Source organism: Enoplosus armatus, chromosome 11 (genome assembly GCF_043641665.1).
Source record: "Enoplosus armatus isolate fEnoArm2 chromosome 11, fEnoArm2.hap1, whole genome shotgun sequence".
Taxonomy (NCBI): Eukaryota; Metazoa; Chordata; class Actinopteri; order Centrarchiformes; family Enoplosidae; genus Enoplosus; species Enoplosus armatus.
In genome coordinates this window covers 6,852,164-6,864,168 of record NC_092190.1, presented here as the reverse complement: position 1 = coordinate 6,864,168, position 12,005 = coordinate 6,852,164, and the positions used below count along the sequence as shown (strand labels likewise).

Below are 12,005 nucleotides of genomic sequence, written 5' to 3'. Positions count from 1 at the left end.
ATTGTTGGTTTTGGTCTTTGGTGACAACTAAAATATAGAATATTACCAGCCTCATCGTTTAAGGCTGGAGTTGGAATAATTCAGAGAATGTAATGCAAAAATGTAATTTATATGACGATCCAAAGATTACCCCTCAAAGATAACTACAGTCGAGGGATTCCTACTTAACACTTTCTCCTGGAAATAAGGGACAAGTAAGAAATAAATAAGGGATTTGTAAAAACAATAGTTGTGTAGTGAAGTTTTAGGTTAACACCTCAAATTCAAGTTTAATTTGACAATCATGCAGCTGTAATGCAAAATACCGTTTGGGCAGGTCATACAGTAACATTTCGAGGCTGAATCCTGCCTGATGTGGCTGTGTTGACCCCGTGAGGTGGCTATGTTTGTCCGGGGCTGGCTGTGGGTCAGCTGGGCTTTGGAAATCAGACGGCAGCAGTCCGACCTATGACAGCACAGCGTTGGAGTGTCGTATACCTATGAGGTTGTCTGCGCTGAAGGATCGTCTCATCGCTGCTCGACTCAGGTCCTTGTACTTGTCCTCACATAGTCTTGAAATGGCCTGGACGGACACACGCAAACACAGTTACTGACAAATTCTCATAGAAAAAGTAAAAAGATTATTGTGTTTTAATTAGAGGCGTTTGAATTCAAGAAATCTGCAGTTAAAATCCGATAAATAAGATCTTGTCACACTTTGCTGTACATGACACCAGCAGAGGAAGCCAAACTGGAAATTCCTGAGATGTTTCTCTACAGTTTCGTACATAATTCACCCTGTTTGTAGAAATCAACGATGCCTTAAAGCTAGTAGCTAAAATAATCAGAATCGGAAGTAGCCACCATCTTCACCAAGACAGCCTCTGATCTGAGGTCAGAGGCAGTACAACAAGCGTGCAGTGGACTGGAGGTAAACATCACAGATGTATCATCATGAGACAAACTCAAATTACTGGTCGAGGCCTGAGGAGGGAGGGCTCACCTCTAGTTTCTGAGCGCGCTGGTTGTTGAGGGGCTCCAGAGGGAAGTTGAGGTTGTTGTCGTCAGCCAGCTGCCGCAGATCAAAGTAGTACTTGGCATAGACACTGGCTGGCACGTTGATATTAAACTGGAGAAGTTCCAGGAAGTGGCGCTCCATCTCATTCCTGGAGGGCGGAAAGATACCTGAGGGTTATTGCACACAACCAAAACTTCCGAGCAGAGTCTTAAGTCTACTCTACAACTTTAGCTGATAGCTCTCTCTCCTATAGTCAACTACATTGCGTAACACAATGAAAAAGAGGAAAATAAGATAAAAGTCCTCGACGCCCAGTAAAAAATACAAGAAATGCAAGGCCATCTTCTCAGGCGGTTTATCGCCAAAGCAAGTTCCAAAATTCATATCTCAGCAAACCATTTCTAACCTCCTCGTTCAATTGATCCACTACTGTATTTCTGAGCTTTTGCTACATACTGTTATTCAAAGGACAGCATGTGCAATAAACGCTGTTAAATCATTTTTTACAGTTTTATTCTTACTGACAATCCTAACTTGACCGATGACCATCAAAACAAACAAAAATTCAAAGGTTTCTTTCACAGAAAAGCCACTGTACATAGGGTTGATACTCAATAAAACAATAGTCACAAATGATAATCACAAAAGTGATAATTAAAATCCCATGAGATCTGGATGGGACTTAATAAATGAAAGGTGCATCATGTCAGAGAGGGACAGCGCTGACAGTGATCCTATTCAGACCTCGTCCTCACCCCCATCAACTTTGATAAAAAAAAAAGAGACATGAAGCCCCGTGTATGAATTTTGATCAGCTACTTGGGATACTGAAGGTAAACTGTTGACGCTACTCAACAGAAGAAAAGCTACTTCTATTCTACACAGGTGAGATGATTTTACTAAAGAAATGGTCACACTGTAAATTTGAGCTTTGACTTTGGAGATGGAAACAAATCTAATCCACACACACACACACACACACACGTGCAGGTAATCAGACATGTATCAGCTCTTCTTTTTCCAGACTACAACCTCCATCATCCTTCCTCCTCCTCCTCATCACAGCCACGAGAAAAGCTAAGGGAGGTGGTCGCCAAGGAGACAGCATCTAGGATGCTTTGTTGGTCAGCAGAGGTGGTGAGAGTGAGCGCGAGTGTGTGTGTGTGTGTGTGATGTCTGGTCGCCCAGGGCAACTAATGGAGTGGGCGAGAGCCAGGGCCATTATGTAGAAGCAGTGAGAGCACTTGAGACCCTCCCCAGCATTTCTCTCTGTCTGCCTCTCTGTTTCTCTCTCCACCCTTCTTCCCATCCCTCCATCCAGACCTGACCAGGCTCACAAAGACACTTCAATGGCAGCAATGACAACAGAGCAGAGAGAGTGCAGGTCAGACGTATATGAGAGGAAAGAGAGGGAGTCAAAGAGGGATTGGGGGAGTGGGGGGGACTCATGGACAGAGAACACGCAGGCAGGCAGTGCATGCACCTTTCCAAAACACAAAAAGCAAGGAGGCACTTTCAACCTCTTTTACACACACACACACACACACACACACACACACACACACACACACACACACACACACACACACACACACACACACACACACACAGAGGAAAAGCAATTGTAGGAAATAAAGCCTGGGTGCTCCAAGTGCAGCCCCTGGCCTCTTCACCAGCTTACAGCCCGAGTGACAGCAGAGATGATACAGCCTCCATCTATCCCAGCACTTCCTTTCTTTTGTCTGCTTTAAGTGCATCTTTGTTGTTATATTTCTTTTATTAGGGGGGCAAGCATGTACCCTGTCAGTGCCCCGATGTATCAGTTAAGTATCTGCAGCTCAGAAACCCAAATACCCACGGCAACCAAATTTAGAGATGAATTTGAAATGTCAACCACAACTCAGGAAACACCAATTTAACATCCATTTTTATTTTGCTGCATTAGTTAAATGACCTGACCATTGTTAACAAACAAGCTCGACAAACACAAAACTAAGCCTTTACTCAGCTGTGTCTCCGGTCCCTGAAGTTTCCTACCACCTGGACATGTCTACAGTATGTCCACGGTAAGTGTCCAGGAGACCTCCTGAGCAGACACAGAGACACCTCAATGGGTACCCTTTAAACATGAAAGAGCAGTGTTTCTACAGTGTAACTTTCTAAAAGAGACATTTCACACACTTCATGCCGTGATTGGACAGCTGTGCGGAGGTGAGAAAGGAGCCAGGGTTTGAACTTCTCTCTCTAGCTCCGTTTCATCTGTTACACTATCTCTCTCGCTTTTCATGTGAACAACAGAGTGCAACACTACGAAAGCTTTCTCTGAAAATGTGTGCTGCTGTCCCCATAATTAAACTATATCACAATTGCCTCCTCCCTATGATGGCCGGCTTTCCACCCTCCTACGAGTGGTGGCTGTTCAGAACTATTTGATTTCCGACACAGGACAACTCAACCGCTTCACACTAGTCTGCAAAACACTGCAATGCACACTGGAGTTCACAGTCTGATGAAGCCAACAGTACTATAACATCAACAAAAAGTACAGATGCAGTCTGGTCACCAAACTGAACAATCATCTGTTTGAGATTCTGTCATTTTCAGTGTGTTTTCATATAAAAACCAACTCACATGTCCTCCACAGTGATGTCTTTGAGGATCTGGCAGTAGTCGACATTCCACACAGCCTGGTCATCCCAGACTTTGGAAGCCAACAAGATGGCTCCCAGGACGATGCGCTTCCAGTTGGTGGGGCAGATATCCAGCTCAGCGTAGGTCAGCAGGCGCTCCAAGTACACCTTGAGGAAGAAGAACGTTTAAAGGTTAAAATCTTAATTGGGAATGGGAAAGTTTTTGGCAGTAGAATCCTCAATAATAACTCTATTAGACCCACTACCTACTAATGTTGCATCTTGTAAAACTGTGTTTTTATTCTTGTAATAGGCAACACATTTGAGGACGATGGCATCATAGTTGTATTTTTCTTTCATTACTCATTGGAAACAGAACAAGCCAGAGCAAAACAAACAGTCTACATACTACTAACTGCAAAAACTACAACAATTTGGTGATATTAATTGGGGGTTGTTTGCTATTTTCAAAACAGAACATTTGGTTTGCACTGCCTATTTGTGTTATGTTCAAATTTTATGTTTATTAAAAACACCAAAGAAACCGAAATACATTCAGCCTCACATTGCTCTTTCATCGCCACATTCTCAAGCAAATCTGCTCAGTCTGTTGAATCATATAACTAAATTGGATATGTTGGGATCAAACCTGTGAGATTAGTCTTGTAAAAACACAATTTTTTAATGCAGCCAAGAATGCATCTACTTTCAGCCTCCAATGCTTTTTAATCATCTCTGACGTGGAGTCTGTGTTGTGTGATCATAACACAGACACTCAGCTCAAGTGTTACCTGGGATAAGTCAGTTTGTAGGAGTTTACTGCCCTCTGGTGACCAGTTTATAGTAATACCATAGCATTTAACTACATACTCGACCATAAACTTTACCAAGTGTAGTTTCAATAATGTCTTCCTACATTTCAGAACAACTAAAGAAATATCTAACAGATTACAGAAAGAAGCATCTTTACAAATGGCCTTGGACTGATACGATTAAAAAGATCCATAATAATAATAATAATAATAATAATAATAATTCATAGACTGGAGTGTCTGATTTGATTGAAGACTGTCTAGTTTTGTACTAAAACTCTGTTTCATCATATCAAATTTGGACCGTTTTTACGCAAAAAAAAAAAAAAGGCCTAAAAAAGAATTTTGCAATCAACTAAACTTCTATTAAACTGTCCACTGAGTCTCAGGATTCCCACAAAAATATAATTATCCTAACAATATATTGGTGTAAGCTAAACAAGGTGTGTACAGCAGAGCATTATAAAGTGACAGACTTACTAGAGTGACAATGGCACATTCTGCAGTGAGCTGTGCAGCGCTGAAGAGCGTCCTGACGAAGCGGTAGATCAGTTTGTGTTCTGGGTCTACTCGGGAGTAGTCATCTGGCACTGGCTCTCTCTGTATGGGACAAACAGTTCACACACACACACACACACACACACACGTCTGAGGGAAGCAAGTACAATGTAAGATCATAGATTCATCTAGACTGATTTGCTTCTGGGGGAAAAAAGACTTTGAAGGAAATGGACCACAAACAATAGGTCAAATACAAGTCTGATACAATAGCTTCATCTTTGCGTATATAAAACTGATATGTGATAAAGAGACTGTTTGGTTCTCGTGTTTAAATCCATTAACAATGTCCTGGCATATGTCCAAGTTTGCAATTTATTCATTTTTCACTACTTCAAGCATTGCAAAGACCAAATTTCAAAATGTCAGTTACAAGAGAAGCATAACGTGTTAATGGGAAATTCCAGTATATTTCAACATGGCATATTACTCATAAATGTGGCTACTGTGGCTCTATGGGTGTAGCTAACTTTGCACTTGTCACCTCCGTTGTAGAGTTCGCGCAAAACAATGTATATCGGGGCAAGCTGTGTGAGCCTGCTACATCTTTCCAAATAAACATGATTTTTACATATTTGATTTCAAACGCTTGTCTCCGAGTCCAACTGAAAGCAAACACAGAGAGTAGCCCTCTGGAATAGCCATGTTGGCTAACATAGGCATCTACATCTGGGCCGATTTGCAGGCCGTGACTTTCACTGCGGTTGTACGGTCGGAAACTCAAAAAGCTAAATACAAAAGGCGAACTATCCTGTGAATCATTTTGTGCAGGATTGCGAGTCATTTCGCTTTGATGGTAGACCTTATTTACTAAATCAAATGAAAGAAGAAAGATTAAGAATGGAGGCAGAGGCAGAAAGGCAACAGGACCAGACACAATTTCAAGCAGACATTTAGTGGTAATGTTTGTTTTATGAGTGTTACTTTTAAAAAGGCACTTGTAATATCGCAAACATGGATATCAGTTTTGTCCGAAATGTTCCTCTTAACCCTCCCCTCTATTTGATGTCATCTTCAGCTTGAAGTGGCCCTCCACAAACTATGAGGGTCGACGGTGAAACAACTTCATTGTGGAATGAGACACCACTCATGCCTCATTATGACAAGTCTACAAATGAATGGAAACCATTTATAAAGACCACAAGAGAGGATGAGAAAGGACACTTTTTTTTTAAACGAGTGAATCAAATCCATTTTAATGATGCATAACTGAACACAACTGTTCATGTTTTTTCTTATGGATAGCTCTCAATGCCAGGTCAGTGCTAAAACTCTCCGTTTGAAGGAAGACAAGAGGGTACAACTGTCTCTACACAAAGCAAAGGTTTGTATTGGGACACCGCTACGTATCACATGGACATGCAAGCAAGGACAAAAAGAAACCGTCCACAGCAAAGTACATTTTCTACATTTATCCAGATTGTATGTACTCAAGGGGTAAACTATTGTACCAGATCCCACCTCTGATTTTGGCATATAGGTCATGGTTTTCCAGTTGTTAGGTTCAGATTCAACATGCAAATAAATTGCAGCAACATCTTAAGACTGCTCAGGCCAACTGACTGGTTGGATAGATAAATAATGGACAAATTACTTGATGTATCCAAACTTCTGGATTGAAGGAATGACTTTCTGACAAAGTAATGAGACTCTCTGACTAGCAAAAGTCACCGTTGCCGAGTTTGAGAAAATCTCATCAACATACTCACTGATAAGGGGTGCAACTTCTCATCAAAGATGTCCAGTGACCTGTCAGAGTCCCTAAAGAACACATAATACATGTGTCAACATACTTCACACACACACACAAAAGTTCTGGCAACATAATGTGCCACAAATGACATGATGAAGATCAAATTAAAAATATACACCTACCTGTTTTTGATGTGGTAGTATATTGCTAATGTGACACTGGAGAAAGAGAAAAATTAGAGAAAGTGTTGATTAGTTTTTGCATTTTATAGCTTCAATAAAAACAATCCCAAAGAGAGAATAGCATGCTGTGTGTGTGTGTGGTGTGACAAAACATTTGCACACATTCAGCAAGGAGGCTCCATTTAAACACACTGAGATAATCCTGATAAAATGTGATTCACTGAAATAATGTCATTACAGAGGCCTGTCCTAAATTAGGAGGACATCTGTTTCAGTCACGCAGCCATTGAGTATTACTTTAGGATTACCACGCTGTGATGCAACAGGATTTTCTCATGTGAAATGCGTGACTTTTGGACAACACAGAGTGGCGCGTTTGTGTTTCTGTGTGTGTGAAATTCCCTCACCATTTGATTGTGCTTTTGAGGTTTGGCTGGCTGACGGTGTTGTCGTCTATGAAGATTGTGGAACAGGAGCTGTATTTCTTTGACAGCGGGCCAGGAGATACCTTGAGGCATTGAAACCACACAAACAACAACATGAGCTGATCACAGGACAGGAATTAGTCATGATGTCTACATTTCTTTAGACTGATTCCACACTTCTGAAGTTTAAGTGTCATGCTCATTGACAGCTGTTTCCCCAGTTTGAACGGAAAACAATCAGACTTGGTAGGTACGTGCGTACTTGTCTTTTATGATGAGAACTAAATAAGGTTAGTTTTCTGGTTTACGCTTGTTTTTACTTGAGCTACATGTACTCGCCTTATCTGATGATTGGGCATTATGAACAGCCTCTATTGATCTACCACCATTTTGTTTTAATAGAGAGCTTAGATGTTCCAAGCTCTAATGTTGTTTCACAGGCTTTTCCACACTGACAGCAATATAATTCTGGATTGACACTGAATACTTGTCTGACATTCTGGATTTGGTACACAAATTAGTGAATATAAAGATGTTAAATTCAAACACAAATTATCTACTATCAGAATCATCAATTAATTGCCTTGAAAAAACCCTGAACAGGCCACTCAACATTGTAAACTCTCCTCCATGTCAGAAAAGACAGTATAGCTTTGCACATATAATCAATGCAGCAATCGGATTTATGATCAACATTTAGATTTTGACACTTACATGACTGATATGATTGATATGGTTGCTTTTCCTCTTGTCTCGTACTGTAAAGGAAGAGAGGTTTTCAGCAAAAACCAAGCTAGAAGCAGGAATGAACTCCTGGAACAATGTCCATCTTAATATGCAACATTAAATCATGTGTTTCTGATGTATGTGCTCTACAAAGAATCTTAGGGAAGTGTGTGTGTGTGTGCCATTTTAAAATTACTCACCGTCTGTCTGGGACTTGCTAAGGAAGATGGTGCTCACTCGGGCGTGGTCCGACGGGTTAGACTCCAAGGCCAGCTCTGAGGAAACAGAAAGTGTACGCAAGTGCTTTATAATGGCTATCTGTCAACAAAAGGCACATTGTCTGCTGCTTAGCTCACACTCCTGGGTTGTGATGAAGCCAAAGAAGAAAACAGGAAGCCATTAATGCCAATAATGCAACATGAGTCTTTGGGTTTATTTGTGAACCAATCTCACAACAAAAAGCCTCAGAGATAAGCAGGAAATGAAGGTGGCTGCAGCACAGATTTCACAGAGCATCACCAGAGAAGACATCTATTGTCTGATTATGTCTGACTGCGATAGACTTGACACCAAACAAGATTAAGATAAATAAATGTTCACTATGGACTGACTGGTGGACTGTGAATACAAAAGGCTACAATCCCTAGACCACTGACTTTCTGCTGAAAATCTAAACTTTGCCCTCATAATGAGCGTTTCATTTCAAATCCAATTAACCTGAGTACCAACACTTGCTCCTATTACTTTCAGATTTTCCTGGACATTTAACCAATCACTCAGTGATTTTCATGTTAATACTGTTATCACCCGCAGCGGTCTTTAAAGTAAGAATAGACTGACCAGACTTTTGTTTAAAATATAAATTCAAGTATCAAGTATTATATTAAGGCTTTTTACTTCCACAAATGTGTGGCTGGTAAAACAAAAACTACACTTAAAACTTACAACTACAAACAGCTTTTGGCAGGGTTTTACTTTTGGACTGTACAGAAGGCAATATGCAGTATGATTAGTTTACATTGTAGACTTATAATGGACATTGAGCTACTACTTTACAGATACAACTGTAAATTCCAGCAATGCAAACACTAAGAAAGCACTGGTTTATACACAAGCATGACTTAGAGAATTGTGTTCTTTATCCAAATCTGTGCAGACAGCACATTACATAAAAAACAGGGGATTAGACGAGGGCAGCATTTGTGAAGTGAGGACAGCAAGAAGAGACACGAGGAATGTAGGAAGGACTGTTGGACAGATTCTAACCCTCACCCTGCCAACAGCTGGTCTCACCAAACTGCACTCACACACTACTGTCCCACAACAACAGGAATGGAATGAACACTGTGCATGCCTGAGAGCCAGTGAGGAGTGGCAACACTCGGACTGATAGTACAAAACTGGGCTCGGGCCCTCCTCACAGAGAAATATTTGAGATGCTTTCCCTATCAGGGGCCTTTATCACAGCATGAGATCACAGCGTGAGCAAAAAAAACTTTGAGGGAGGTTGTCTGAAGACAGGGCCTATTTGCTAACCTTAATTTACACTTTGACTCTGTAGCAGTGGGCAGTTTGATCACAGGTACATAAGCTTGTTAAGAAATCACATTTGTTCTGATTAAGGCATGATCTCTTCCCCCCCAAAAAAATACAATAATGATGAAGGGCTTGTTTTTATTGCTAATTTCTGAATGGTTAATGTGGCGCCAAGAAGATGAGGGAGTTGGTAATGTGACACCAGTGTGATCAACATGATGCAGTGCCCATCTTAAGTGTGTCAAGAATGTCATCATCATCATCATCATCATCATCAGTGCACTGCTGGCAGCCGGATGGGAATAAACACGTCTGGCACTAACTAACGCGGGTGTCTGTGTGTGAATTTCCTTGCAGTTGTGAAAGACAGTGTATCATCAAGTTGTTGTATATTGTTACACTAAAGATTGACCCTGTTCGTGTGTCCATATTAGTGCAGGGGTCCCTAATACTGACACTAGTAACTGGGTGTGTGTGCACAGGATATTTGCTGTCCTCAAGGTTACTTTGTGTGCTTGGGAGTCACATGAAGGAGCTTCTTCACTATAGCAGTGGCTAGATAAAGATGAGCCTCCCTATAAACAAACAACATGGGTGTGACACTTCATGGGCTTAAATACAGGAAATGAGTATCCAGTTATATACTCTAATCATCGCAATACAAGGTAGATACCTACCATCAGGGACCTCTCTGTCGCTTATGTGCTGCAGGTAGGGCACGGTGTTATCATCGCTCACTTCGGTGCTGGTCTGGAAGTCCTCCAGCCGCTCTGCCGGTTGTCTCGAAGGTAGTTTGGGGCTCGACTCGGGAGAGACGCAGCATGACACCGTATTCCCCATTACGAACCGGGTGTAAGCTTCACACTATAGCAGCCAAGTCCAAGTAGTGCAAATATCTGTAGCTAGCTAAAGTTAGCGTCCCCCAGCCTCATGAACATTACAAGGCTATAGTCAGTATTAGCACAACACTATCTTTGCGTGCTAAATCGCCGCTGTCCAACAACTCCCAGGAACCGCATTCCTGTCCATTTGTGGGTATATAGTGTAACAGTCAGAAGAGTTAGCCAGACAGGCTCACCCTGTTGTAGAAAATCAGCGTCGTCTTGTGTATTACTCGACGTGTTGTTGTGATAACGACAAGCAGTTTTTAGTTAAATGCAGGTGGTCGCCAATTCGTTCATTCATTCATTCATTCAACATGCTAGAGTTTCGCTGCTGGGTCGCTAACTAGCATTTTAGCAAGCTAGCGAAGTAGTTAGCTTGTCTCCTTAACTTTCTTTTTCTACTCCACATTAATTCCACCGTTTACTATCGTGTAAACACCACAGACTCTACAAAATAAACACGCTACAACTTCAAACCGTCAAATTCTGGTAAATACATTTCACGAGACTTTTCCAAACAATCCCACATATGTCTCCTCGCACTCGGATCGGCGTGTCGCCAAATCTAGCCCGAGGTTTCTGCGGCCTCCAGTTGAAAAGCAAAGTAAAAAGAGAAAAATCCAAGACTGTGGGCAATAAATTCTCAATGAGGTCAGATTGACTAGATCATGTCCAGATTCCTCAATAGACAACCGACTCTGGTAGCTGGTCCGAACTCCCCCATCAGTGCCTCCACCCCGTCGGATTTGTGCTGGACGTACTCGCCGCCGACATCTGTTACCGGAGCTCCCAAATTGCACTACTTGGAACGAAGTGTTGTAGCCCCGCCCACTTAAGATTTCCATTCACTCCCATTGGCTGAAAAATCAAAACAAGGACTTTTTAAAGCCGCTCATTGGTTAAAGGAGCTGCCTGTTAGAGACGATTTAAGCCGATGAAACATTTACAACGGTACTATTTTTGTTTCATCGCCGATCCACACCCTTTTTTGACTGAAGGCAGTCCCCTATCGCCTGTCAGTCAGTGCGTTGGGTCAATATTAGATATTGGGAGACCAGGGATGGTCGAAACTTCATATTTTCCTTGCTCATGAAATATTTCAAAATATGTTTGTTAACATGTACTCGTCTGTTGCAAATGTTTGAAAATCTTTACAGTGGTCAGATAAGGAGCTACTTTGTGTCAAAGACAGAGAAAAAAAGGTTTCTACAGCTGTAAATTAATCCTGAGATAGATTTAACATTTTAGGTAAATAACTCTTTCTAAACTGCAACAACTGAGCAGTGGTGAAAAAGTACATTAGTCAAGTCAAGTGCTTTACTTAAGTAGTATTTAGAAGTACTTGTACCTCACTTGAGTTTTTCCAATTTTCTGCCATTTAATGGTGGTAGTTTTGTACTTTTTACTAGAATACGTGTATCTGACAGGTAGTTTTGCAGCCAAAATATATAATCATTTCATAAAATATGATGTATTGCTATAGATTTAACTACTCAAGAAATGTAAATAGTTCAAATGAGCTCCATCTTGACCTGCTGCAACAATAAAATTCTACTTACACA

General features: G+C 41.2%; 1 protein-coding gene across 5 annotated transcripts; it reads right to left on the bottom strand.

Moving 5' to 3' along the window:
- Positions 1-242: 242 nt before the first annotated feature.
- On the bottom strand, positions 243-11,114 carry ccnyl1 (cyclin Y-like 1). 5 transcript variants are annotated; one of them, XM_070914290.1, is made up of 12 exons: positions 10,237-11,114; positions 9,331-9,333; positions 8,543-8,554; positions 8,224-8,298; positions 8,012-8,055; positions 7,280-7,380; positions 6,873-6,908; positions 6,707-6,758; positions 4,920-5,039; positions 3,629-3,795; positions 983-1,145; positions 243-562 (listed from the first exon to the last, which is right to left on the bottom strand). In XM_070914290.1, exons 1-12 carry the CDS (start codon positions 10,397-10,399, stop codon positions 446-448), a joined length of 1,053 nt encoding a protein of 350 aa, XP_070770391.1. In that variant the 5' UTR covers positions 10,400-11,114; the 3' UTR covers positions 243-445. The 5 variants fall into 5 exon arrangements, with proteins under 5 accessions (XP_070770391.1, XP_070770389.1, XP_070770390.1 ...); XM_070914288.1 differs by lacking the exons at positions 8,543-8,554; positions 9,331-9,333 and having other exon boundaries at positions 8,006-8,090; positions 8,220-8,298; XM_070914289.1 differs by lacking the exons at positions 8,543-8,554; positions 9,331-9,333.
- Between the last annotated feature and the right edge of the window lie 891 nt (positions 11,115-12,005).

Bases quoted from the DNA above. Each gene is read 5' to 3' on its own strand.
- ccnyl1 (XM_070914288.1), bottom strand. From the start codon at position 10,399: ATGGGGAATACGGTGTCATGCTGCGTCTCTCCCGAGTCGAGCCCCAAA. The intron at 6,909-7,279 runs GTGAGGGAATTT...CTCTTTCTCCAG, and splicing joins CTCAAAAGCACAATCAAATG to TGTCACATTAGCAATATACT. The intron at 3,796-4,919 runs GTAAGTCTGTCA...TTCTTCCTCAAG, and splicing joins AATGTGCCATTGTCACTCTA to GTGTACTTGGAGCGCCTGCT.